The sequence below is a fragment of the Malania oleifera genome, chromosome 2, assembly GCF_029873635.1.
Source record: "Malania oleifera isolate guangnan ecotype guangnan chromosome 2, ASM2987363v1, whole genome shotgun sequence".
Lineage (NCBI taxonomy): Eukaryota > Viridiplantae > Streptophyta > Magnoliopsida > Santalales > Ximeniaceae > Malania > Malania oleifera.
The window spans coordinates 61,042,724-61,055,022 of NC_080418.1; the positions used below are offsets into that span (position 1 = coordinate 61,042,724).

General features: G+C 38.3%; 1 protein-coding gene across 2 annotated transcripts; it reads left to right on the forward strand.

Annotated features, from left to right (window-relative positions):
* Nucleotides 1-2,669: 2,669 nt before the first annotated feature.
* LOC131149274 (transcription factor TCP4) lies at nucleotides 2,670-5,455 on the forward strand. Of its 2 annotated transcripts, none has more exons than XM_058099586.1 (2): nucleotides 2,670-5,016; nucleotides 5,138-5,455. In XM_058099586.1, exon 1 carries the CDS (start codon nucleotides 3,936-3,938, stop codon nucleotides 5,001-5,003), a length of 1,068 nt encoding a protein of 355 aa, XP_057955569.1. In that variant the 5' UTR covers nucleotides 2,670-3,935; the 3' UTR covers nucleotides 5,004-5,016; nucleotides 5,138-5,455. The 2 variants fall into 2 exon arrangements, with proteins under 2 accessions (XP_057955569.1, XP_057955568.1); XM_058099585.1 differs by having other exon boundaries at nucleotides 5,171-5,455.
* The last annotated feature ends 6,844 nt before the right edge of the window (nucleotides 5,456-12,299 follow it).

Here is a 12,299-nt window from a genome sequence, read left to right on the forward strand (position 1 = left end):
TCATAATACAAAATTCAGATTGAAGCTCTAGAGTTTTATCACCATAAGAATCTTTCAATAGATGAAAGAATTAGTATTTGAAGCACAATCTCAGTGAGAAAATTAGCAGAACTTTAGAGAACTCTGTGGATGTTGAGAGCAATAAAGAGCTTTCAGAATTTCAGAGTGCTTGAGAGAGAGTTTGATTGTTGATTTGAAATCTTGGTGTATAAATCAATGTATCTTGAGGGTATTTATTATTGGGCTTTTGTGGAGTCTAGTTGTGTTTTAATTTGGATGCCGACCCGACCCCTATTTAATTAGATATTTCTATCCTAAGGCTTAGTCCATGGAGCGAAGGCTTGGGCCGTAAGGCCCAAGTCGCAGCACTCATGGACTAAGAGGTACAAGCCGTACTCGTGGGGGTCCGGGGCGCAACGCTCCCGGGAAAATTTTGGAGCCCATTTGGAACGGAACCGTAGGAGCAACATATAAAAAGGATTGTTTTCGGGTGATTAGGGTTTGTGGGGTTGTACCTGTGAGAGAGTGAGAGGGAGAGCATTGTATCGCCGCACTCTCTGTATTTTCTTCCTGATAATATTGAAATCCCTGCAACTCCGTGGACATAGGCAAAATTGCCAAACCACGTAAATATTGTCTTGTGCGTGTGATTGATTTTTTCTTTGGCGTTATTTTTCTCTATTTTGTTTCTCACAGGTTTCGGGAATTTGTTGTTTATTCCCAACATTTATAGATGTAGAATGGTTTCTTACTTGTTCCGTAAGTTTACTTGGAGTATGGTCCAAGTTTTAAAATAATTTGGTTTCAAGTAATTGAAAATATAAAAATATGTCCGTTGAGAATTTTGAATTTTACAACAGTGGGATCTTTGGCAGTCGGTTGTCCAAGTATTTCATACACATTTTTCACAAACAGAAAGGTGGCAGTCGGCTGTCCTCAGGGTGGCATTCGTCTATCACTGAACAATTCAGTTTTAAAAAATCATTCATAATGGTGGCAATCGACTGACAAAACACATGCAGACGTCTCATTTGTCACTGGCAGTCGTTTGCCAAGAACTTGACAGTCGTCTATCAGACTTCTGACTTTTTAATTTAAGTCCTTTAATATGTCAGCTGTCTGTCTATGGACAGACAGTCGTCTGTCAAGTGATTGTTTCTTATTTTAAGAAGAACTTTATCTCTCTCATCTTTGCTTAATTAATCTTAGAATATTAACTTTTTTAACCTTGAAAAATATGTTTGAAGACTTTAAAACTTCAGGTTTCTAAGTGTGTCTTTGCCAGATGAGTTTGAAAATGAAAATTCGTACTTGAATCAATTTGAAGTACTTACAAAGCTTATTCTAAAAAAAAAAATTGACACGTTCTTTGCTTTGAGACACTTCTTTACTTTGAGTTCTTTTTGTCATTGATCTTGGATCTTTCAGACTTCTCTGAGCTTTCATTATTGATCATTTCTTGTTTTTTTGATCTTTGTGAGCTTTTAAGATAGGGTATTTTGAAGTTTGAGCAAATCATCTTTGCCTGAAATAGTATCACTTGAAAACAATATTACATAACCTTACTTTGTTATCATCAAAATCAAGAGTTGTAAGCCTAACTAGGCCAACAAGTATAATAAAAATAAAACTTATTGTAATTATTTTATTTAATTGTTATACTTTCAAAATTTACTTTACAATAAAAAGTTTATTGGACATTACAATTGAAAAATAGTAAAGTTATTTTGTAATTGGCTTTATTAGTATTTTTTAAAATTTATGTATAATTTTTTAAAATTATATTTAAATTCATTTGATCATTTAATTATGATTTTAATTTAAAAGTGTATAAAATAAATAATTTAATCCAAAAAAAATAATTTTTGGATATTAAAATTTCTAACAGCAGGTTGCCAAAACAATTGAAAATCATAAAGTATGGTTTTCAATTTTTTGAAAAAATAGACAAAAATTAGCAATAGAAAAAAAAAAAAAAAAACTAAAAACATAAACAAGTGCATTTTTATAATGTGTTTCTGCACAGTGGAGAAACAGAAAATGACAACAATACCAAATAGACCCTTATGTTATCAATTTTTTGTTTATATTGTTGATTTTCAGCTATTTACCAGAAAACTGAAAAATTAGATTTTATGATTTTTAGTAGAAATATTAATATTCAAAAATTATTTTTCTGCATTAAATGATTCATTTTATGCACTTTTAAATTAAAATTAAAAGAATCATTTGAATTTAAATATAATTAAAGTAAAATATATACATAAATTTTAAAAAATAATAATAAAGCTAATTACAAAATAGTTTCACTATTTTTCAATTGCATGTCGAATAAAATATTTATTGGAAGTAAAATTTGAAAGTAGAGCAATTAAATAAAAAAATTATAATAAATTTTTATTATTGTAATTTTATTTAATATGTATTATTTGTAATTTTATTATTTTAATTATATTTTTATAATATTTTTTAATTTAAAGATAAAAATAAATATTATTTAATTAAATTTTAATTTTATAAATAATAGTAAAATAAGTTGTTGATTTCTAGTTTCTATTTTTAATTTTTAATTTTCGTTTCTAATTTTTACTTTTAAAAATTTTAACATATAAAAAACTTTCCCTAAATTTTATATAGGCCCGACTTTCCCCCTATACTTTTTCACTTTCTCCAGTTGCGCATGATGATGAAAGATGAGGGCACGGTCAGAGATGAGCCATGCAACTCTCTGCCGCCCAGCCGGCACTCACCCTTCCATCATTCTGCAAACTGCATTTAGAGAGAGAGAGAGAGAGATGCCAATATTGCTGCTGTAGAAATCCTACAAGGGTACAAAGGGCAGAACCAGATATGTATCTCCATTCTGTGAAAGTAAAGTTGATAGTCACCAAACCTGGCGCGTGATCCAAGACGATACAATCCCACTGACATTCTCTCTTTCTTTCTCACTATGAACGGTGTGTATTTGAATGCAATTTAAAGCATATGGGTTTTGTGGGGCTCAGTCTGCTCAGATGATAAAGTGGCTAGTTCTTTAGTCTCTTTCTCTTGACCAAACTCCCATAGCCCCCATAGCCCTAGCTACTCTAGGGTTTCCTTTTTCTTCTTTATTTATTGCTCTTCCCCCATTCTCAATTTTCTCCACCAACAGAACCAAAAAAGAAAAGAAAAAAAAAAAAAAAAAAAGGAAATCCCAGTTTCCAACCTCTTTCAAAGTTTTTTCATTTCGAGGGTATATATGGCTATATGGTTCCAGACCTGGTTTCTTTTCCTCTTCTACGGCTTTTGTAAAGAGGTTTGGGAACACATAGAGCTAGCATATTTCCTCTGAGTTCTCCGCAGATATAAAGATAGACGAGAGAGTGCTTCGAAGGTAAGCTCGTGGGTTAATTTGTTTGTATTAATTTACAGTATAAATTTTGGATTTGGTAGTGTTGTCTGGGATGGGTTTTGGGGACGAACAGAAATAGCCGGGCAGCAGGAGTACTATCAGTTCTCAGAGTGGACGTGGCTCTTGCAAATTTCAGGAGAACATTAGCTTCGAGGGCAATCAAAAATATAGAATGACCATTTGAGGGGCCAAAAAAAAGAAAAAAAAAAAGAAAAAAAAAAGAAGGGAATAGGAAAGAGAAATAGTTGAGAAAGAGGGTGATTAGAAGATTAGGGATCTGGATTTCCAGAGGAATCATCACCGCTACCACCATGAGAGGCCTCTCCCCCAAACCATAGAACCAAGCTCAGAAGAGCAAGGGGAAGAGAAAAGGCAGTACCAAAGCGAAGAAAAGAATGAAGTATGCTACAGCCATTTTCAGCAACTTCAACCTCTTCAGCACCAACAGCCATATGGCGAATCCATAGGCACATCCCAAAGACAAGTGTCCAATAAGCAAAAGCAAGAGCAGAACAACATTGGATATGCAAAGCACAGAGGAAGAATGGGAATGAAGAGTAGTACTGGTGGGGAGATAATACAGGTCCAAGGAGGCCACATTGTTCGATCCACCGGCCGAAAAGACCGACACAGTAAGGTCTACACCGCAAAAGGACCCAGGGACCGGCGAGTCAGACTGTCAGCACACACTGCAATCCAGTTCTACGATGTGCAGGACCGTCTGGGCTACGATCGACCCAGCAAAGCCGTTGACTGGCTCATTAAGAAGGCGAAATCCGCCATTGACAAGCTCGCTGAGCTTCCACCCTGGAACCCAGCTAGCACTGCGCAGCCTAATAATGCGGCTGCAGGGAAGGCATCCGTTCAAGAACAGCAACCAGTGTGTTCTGGTTACAGCTTCCTGTTTCAGGGGCAGTTGGGAGAGAACCCAAATAGTACTTCTTCGTTTATTCCACCATCTATGGACTCTCAGACCATTGATGATACAATCAAGTCGTTCTTCCCCAAGTGTTCAGAGACTTCTAGCTCAATCAATTTTCACAACTACCCACCTGAAATAATGTCAAGAACCACAAACCAGGCTGAAGATCTTTGCCTGTCTCTTCACCCTTTCCATGATCCACAAGGAGAATCGGGGCACACAGTCCCATCCGGCGATCAGACCCTTTTCGCCCGGCCGACACCGGTCGAGTTTGGGACCAACTCGAGCGGCTGGTCCGAGCTCCAGTCGCCCGACATGAGCCGGTTTCAGAGAATGGTGGCTTGGAATGGAGGAGAAGGAAGCGGCGAGGTGGAGAATAGAGGTGGATTTATGTTCAACTCGCTGCAACTGCAGCCGCCTTTGGTTAGCCACGGCTCACAGTTTTCTCAGAGGGGACACCTTCAGTCCAGTTTCTCGGCGGAATCGGTTCGGGCTAATTGGGATGAGCTGCAAATTGCCTCTGTCGATCATCATAAAGCGCACCAAGTTCATCAATCTTCACTCACCGGGGCTGCATTCACCTCTGAAGAATTTCCAAGCTTTCGCATTCCACTGCAAATTCATGGAGAAGAGGGGCATGGGTTGGTTTCTGATAAGCCATCCTTGGCCTCTCCCAACTCGCGCCATTGAATTTAGCTATAAGGTATTCTCCTATAATTTATAGAGCCTCAGTTTTTTTCTTTTTTCCAATAAATTTATCTTTCTTCATTGCTGAAATGGTGTTTACTCATGAATAATCTTCCCCTTTGTGACATGATAATCAGGATTCTCTAAACTCTGTTGTGGTGGCCGTGCAGGACAAATTTGAGATGACCAAGAACCTTGGGAAGATATTACTTGGTTAGCTTCAGAATTTGTCATGTTCATCAGTTACGCACAGAAGTTTTTCTATATGTTGATGCATGGTTTCTTGCTTGCATTGATGGGCTCATTCAGCTGAAGTTTGAATATGTTTATTTGATTGTTGCACATTACTGTTCCTCATGTTAGATTTTCATTCCCTATCACGCTGCTGTTGCTGCTTTCAGTTTTTAGTTAAAAGTCCCCTATTTAAAGAAGAATAAGGAAACTATTTGATTGCACTTAGTTTCTTTTAACTGTTAAAAAAAATTGGGGAAAAAAAAAAAATTAACACGAAGTTGGGAGACAGAATTCATTAGTACTGTGAAGACGAACTCTATTTAAGGCAAAGGAAATGTAGGTCCCCAAGGTCGTTCCATAGGAATTCTCTTACAACACATGAATGTCGTATATATGAAAACACTCGGCCATTCGTCCTCATTCTTGACATCTCGCCCCATCTGGCGTAAATTATTGAGCATTTCTTTTAGTTAATTCCTTCCCCCAAGCTCACTACTATATGACCTTTTAATTTCCATTTATGTGCATGAGGTTAAACAGATCAAGCATAACAATTTTTGTATGTAAAAAGGTCTCTCCTCTCTCGCCCCTCAGAGTATCTTCTTTTTGTGCTTGCATCTCTATTTTTCCTGTTTATTTAGTTTACCATTGTTTGATATGGATGTTTTTTTTTTTTGATAACCCGGGGATGTTAGCATAAACTGAATTTGTTTGCTTATTAATCGATCACTGGGGAACACTTTGCGACATTTTTTCCTTGTTTGTGTTTGAGAGTACTTTTTTTTCCTTCCCCTGGGCGAAGATCGTGGAACCGTGGGAACTGTAATTGATTGAACAGTGTCATGCACCAGTGACATCCTTAAACCCTAAACAGTTACCACTTTATATCTCTCCAATATTCAAACTCTGAATCTCATCTCTCAGACAAAAAAAAGAAAAGATGGGACTTGGGAGAAAGCACCAAGTCTTTTCCATGAGCAGTGTGAGTGAGACAGGCTAGTCTGTTTATTTTTAGTATTTTGAAGTGCTTTATAATGTTTTTTTTTTTAATATTGTGTTTCCTGTCTGCATTTGTTGGCTACGCTTGGCCCGTTAACCTATTCCCACGCCACTTCCCCAACCCTATGAAGGGAATTTTTTTTGTTGCATTTGAACTCCTTATTCTTGCATCAATATTTACATTGATGTAGTTCCTTTCCCAAAATCAAATTTTTTATTTTAATTTTTTGACAGTCAAGCTCATCTGCCCATTTCTGACTGTCCAAATTTTATTTTATTTTTTCGGTTTCCTCCTTTTCTGAAGCCTCTTCTCTGTCGGAGGGTGAGCTCCAATGCAGTCTCTCCAAGGGGCAGGCTCTCCTTAACTACCATCGAATCTCATCCACCCTCATCTCCTATACAAATATAGAAATTTATACCCCTCAACCACCCAATTGATAGGTGGGAAACTGAACAATTAATTGGATTCAAGGCTAGTTCATTCTGACAGGTTTTTATTTATTTATTTATTTCAATTTATTAGATTTTCACAGAATTTAGGCTGCATAAAAAAAGGTTATCCATGTTTCATCTTGTACCAACTTTCATCTCCCAAGGTTTGAATGTGTGTCTTCCACTATGAAAGCACCAAGGTGTTTGGTTTGCAGCATTGTGTGATGTTTTTGGCAGTATAATTCTCGGACATCCTGATATTTAGGATATAAAATTTCTAAAAATATAACATTCCCGCTTGGTTTATAATATCTAGGACTATATGGAGAATTATTGATAATAGTTGCTTGAATCAACAATCAAATGATATACCTGAAATTAGGATATAAGAACTTTTTGTAGTCTTAAACCTCAAATGCTAGTTTGTTGCTCCCCTAAAATTAGGGTTCTAAGGAAGTTGATAACTAACAAAATCAATCTAATTGTACTCAATCACATTGAACCAAATGGTTTTTCATTTTAGTTTAGTTCAAATATTTTAAAAATAAAAAAAAAGTTAAGCTTAATTTTGATGTTGTGTTTTAAAAACAAATATGAGGTGGTTGTCATATTGGTTAGAAATTAAGTAAATTTGAGTTCAAAGCACTATAGTATGACCTATAATCCCATCAAACCCTAAAATATAAAACACTAAAAGCACTTTGCAATTCTATTATCCTAATTGAATCCTTACCTTGGCCACTCTCTTATTATGACAACCTACAACTTCTCTTCCCATGTAGCAATGTTATTCGTAGTGCAATATATACGCCTCTAGCTACTTGTTGTAATGTCTCAGAGAAGGGTCTGAAATGGCAAGAGGTGATAATATTGAAGGTGTGAAGATTCATTCCATGCAAACTACAATTATAGGGAGGAAGAGAGAGAGAGAGAGAGAGAGAGAGAAGAGATGCTGTGCACACGGTCAGCCTTCATTAGGTTCTCAGGGCTCCAATACAAAGAGAATAACTACATAATGAAATAAACCTAAACCTAATATATGTACGTAGACCAAAATGCCCTTGGACAAATATATATATTATCTATATTATCTAACATTCCCCCCTCAAACTCATGATGACGCACTAAGTAGCATCGAGAGTTGCCGAGGAGAAACTTGAAACGACTAATAGTGTGGGACTTTGTGAAGAAGCCAACTACATAGTAGAGGAAATGAATGGGAGAGATATGGTACCAAGGCGAAGGTGATGACGTGTGAGATGACAATCAATTTCAATATGCTTAGTGCGTTCATGAAAGACAGAGTTATGAGCAATTTGAATAGCGCTAGTGTTGTCACAATACATAGGAATGAGTTCAGCAAATAAGACACCTATGTTAGCAAGTAACCAATGCAACCAAATAATTTCAGTAGTAGTTGATGATGGGTGGAGAGGAACACTCAGTCACTGGTTGTGACTGAAACTCAATGAGGATAAATTCAAGAACAATTTATTTCAATCAGAAACAATACACAGAGGAAGCAACTCTTTTTTCTTTCTCTCTCACTGGCTTTACACTCTCAACACACCACACTTACAATGCACACACACTCACCTATTTATAGCAATTACAGAAAACAAATAATCAACAATGGTGGGAAGTTTGGTAAGGTTGGTGGCCAAATTTTGCTTAACTTCAATGGAGGTGGGCTGCCGGTTGATGAAGCTTCTGCAGTCAAAATATCGTCCCATTGTTCTTAAGTTTAATCTTCAACATCCCCCCTTAAACTTGACTCTCCTAACTTTGTCATTCCGAGCATTGTCTTCAATCTTGCAAAAATATCATGTCTGAGTGGCTTTGTGAAAATGTCAGCAATCTGATCATATGTTCTGCAAGATATCAATTCCACTTCTTTCTTCTTGACATGCTCCCTGATAAAATGATACCGAGTATCAATATGTTTGCTTCTTTCATGGTAAACTGGATTTTTCGCAAGTGCAATCGCTGATCGGTTGTCGATGTAAACTTCTGTGGGGTTATCTTCAAGAAATCCCAGATACTTCAGTATATTCCTAATCCATATACCATGACAAACAGCCGAGCTGGCAGCAACATACTCAGCTTCACATGATGACAATGTTACGATGAGTTTCTTCTTTGAAGACCATGTAAACGCTGTATCTCCCATGAAAAATGTGAATCCAGTCGTGCTTTTTCTTTCATCAAGATCTCTTCCCCAATCGCTATCTGAATAGCCAATAAGTCTGCAATCACCTCTTGATGAATAAAACATACCATCGGTGATGGTACCTTTGACATATCGGAGTATCCTTTTTGCTGCATTCAGGTGGAACTGGTCAGGAGTCTCCATGTACCTGCTAACAAGTCCAACTCCATAGAGTATATCTGGTCTGGTGCACGTCAAATACCTCAAGCTTCCAACCAGACTCTTAAAATATGTGGGGTCAACATCTCCTTGCTCATTCTTTCTCAACTCCAATCCTGTTTCAATTGGAGTTGTCACTGGGTTGCATTTGTCCATCCCAAACTTTTTCAATACTTCTTTTGCATAGTGGCTCTGGGAGATGAAAATTCCTTTCTCGCTTTGCACGACTTCTATGCCAAGGAAATGAGCCATCTGACCAATATTCGTCGTTTCAAATTCTTTCACCATGCTCCTCTTGAAAGCGGCAAACATCTCTGGATTGTTGCTGGTGAAGATCAGATCATCAATATATAGGCAAGCTATCAGCATGCTTCCATCTGTCTCCATCTTTATGTATAGCGCATGCTCGTAGGGACACTTCTTAAATCCATTCTTCTGGAAGTAGTCGTCAATCCTCATGTTCCACGCACGAGGTGCCTGCTTCAAGCCATAGAGTGCTTTCTTCAACTTGTACACTCTATCTTCTTTGCCCTTCTTTACATATCCAGGTGGTTGATCGATATAAATCTCTTCTTCCAGAAAACCGTTCAGAAAAGCTGATTTCACGTCCAGCTGGTAAATCTTCCATCCATTTTGTGCTGAAAGTGAAATAAGTAATCTGATGGTTTCAAGTATGGCAACCGGGGCAAAGATTTCTCCATAATCAATCCCTTCTTTTTGCTTGTAGCCTTTGGCGACAAGTCTTGCTTTATATCTCTGAACTTCTCCTTGAGCATTCTTTTTGGTCTTGTAGACCCATTTCACACCAATGGTTTTGTGGCCCTTCGGGAGATTTGTCAAGTCCCAAGTTTTGTTCTTCTCGATGGATTGAATCTTCTCATCCATCGCTTTTCTCCATTTGTCTTCTTTGTTAGCTTCCTCAAAGCTAACCGGGTCGCTGGTTAACAATAGACAGTAAAGAGTAACATACTCTTCAATTGGTTCTGTAGTTTCATATAGGTCGGCTAGATTTCGAGCTCCTCTAGGTCTCATGTATGAGATTTCACGCTCTATTGGTGATGGAGCTTCATTTGTCTGTGGTGAACCATGTGGAGGTGTCTGCAGCTCAGGAATTTGTGGCTCGATAGCCACTTCTCTTGTCTGTGTAGGTTCTTCTCCTTCAAGTGTCAATTCCGCATCTTTGGAACATTCAGCTTGGTCCCAGTTCCAGGATTCATTTTCTTCAAAGATGACATCCCGACTGTGAAAGACTTTCTTGTTGATGGGATTGTAAAGTCGATATCCCATGGTGCTGTCACCGTATCCTACAAGGATACACTTCTCTCCTTTATCATCCAGCTTTGTCCTTCTTGCTTTTGGGATCTTGGCGTAGGCTATGGAGCCAAACACCCTAAGATGACTCAAACTGGGCTTGTGAGTACTCCAGGCTTCATATGGTGTCTTTGTATCAAGACTCTTCATCGGACACCTATTGAGCAGATAGACTGCACATAACACTGCTTCTGCCCAAAAACTCTTGGGCACATTTTTATCCTTTAACATGCTTCTAGCCATGTTAAGGATTGTGCGGTTCTTCCTTTCGGCTACACCATTCAACTGGGGAGTGTATGATGGTGTGAACTGTTTTTGAATCCCTTGTTGTCTAAGGAATTCCAGGAAAGCTTCGTCTTTGTACTCTCCTCCTTGATCTGACCGGAGTGACTTGATGCGGAAGCCACTTTGTTTCTCCACAAGAGTTTTGAACTCTTTGAACTTGTCGAACACCTCTGACTTCCTTTTCAAGAAGTAGACCCAGGTCTTCCTGCTGTAGTCGTCGATGAAGGTGAGGAAGTATCGATTCTGTCCATTTGAAAATGGTCTTAGTGGACCACACACATCTGTGTGTATTAGTTGGAGCGGCATGGTTGATCTACAGTCGGCTTGCTTTCCAAAGCTGTTTCTATGTTGCTTGCTCAAAATACAGCTTTCACATATCACATTTGGATGATGGATATTGGGTAAGCCCTTCACCATCTTCTTGCTTCCCAATTGTTTCAAACTTTCAAAGTTTAGATGCCCATACCTTAGATGCCATAGCCAGTCTTTTTCTTTGATGATAGCGCTCAAACACCTTGGCGTATCATGTTGAATGGCAAGCGGAAACATTCGATTCTTTGCCATTTGAACTCGAGTAACAAGCTTTCCTCGAGCATCTATTATCACCATCTGCTTATCACTGAGGCTAATTCGATAGCCTCTCTCCACGAGCTGTCCGAGACTAAGTATATTAGTCTTCATGGCTGGCACATAGTAGACGTTGGAGATGTAAGCATGATCTCCAGACTTCTGTTTGATCAAAACATCTCCTCTCCCTTGGACTGGGATTTTAGAATTATCGTCGAAAGATATCTCCCCCTGAACTTTCTCATCAAGTTCAAAGAATAGGTTCTTTCTGCCAGTCATATGGTTGCTGGCTCCAGAATCAAGGTACCAAACACTCTGGTCCTGAGGAGTTGCATTGTGTGCCATCAGCATCAACGACTCTTCATCTGCATGATCAGTTTCGGCAAGGTTGACCTCCTCGCTAACCTTTTCTTGTTGTCGCCCCCCAACATTCATTGCTATAGTGTCCATACTTGTGACAATTGTAGCATTGAATGTTTCTTTTGTCTACATTCGAGCGATTATTATATCCTCCTCTTCTTCCTTGTCCTCTGCCTTGTGGGACATAGCTCTGTTGATTTCGTCCTCCTCTAGTGGGACCTCTTCTGCCTCTGCCACCTTCTCTGGAGTTAAAATTTCCAAAATTTCTTCCACGAGATCCTCGGTCTCGTCCTCTTCCTTGTTGTGACATCCCCCCTTTGTCGTATCTATCTGTAGTGAGGGACAACTTCGTTTGGAGAGCTTGCTCCAGTGCTTTATCATCACTTCTTCTATTGACTTTTTGCTCATGGGCTTGGAGTGAGCCCACAAGTTCTTCTACAGACATTGTTTCCAAGTCTTTTGTTTCTTCTAGGGTCACATCTATATAATCATATTTTGGATCTAAAGATCGCAAAATTTTTTCACAAATTCTCTCGTCATTGAGAATTTCTCCATTTCTTCTTAATTGATTTGATACTACCATTACTCGTGTATAGTAGTCTGTAATGGATTCAGTAGACTTCATTTTGAGAGATTCGAACTCACCTCGCAATGTCTGAAGACGAATTTTTTTTACTTTATCTGCACCTTTGTGTGTTCGATGGAGAGAGTCCCAAGCTTCTTTAGATGTCTTTGCGGAGGCG

What these genes read in the sequence shown, in the direction of transcription:
- LOC131149274 (XM_058099586.1), top strand. Translation starts at nt 3,936, where the DNA reads ATGGGAATGAAGAGTAGTACTGGTGGGGAGATAATACAGGTCCAAGGA.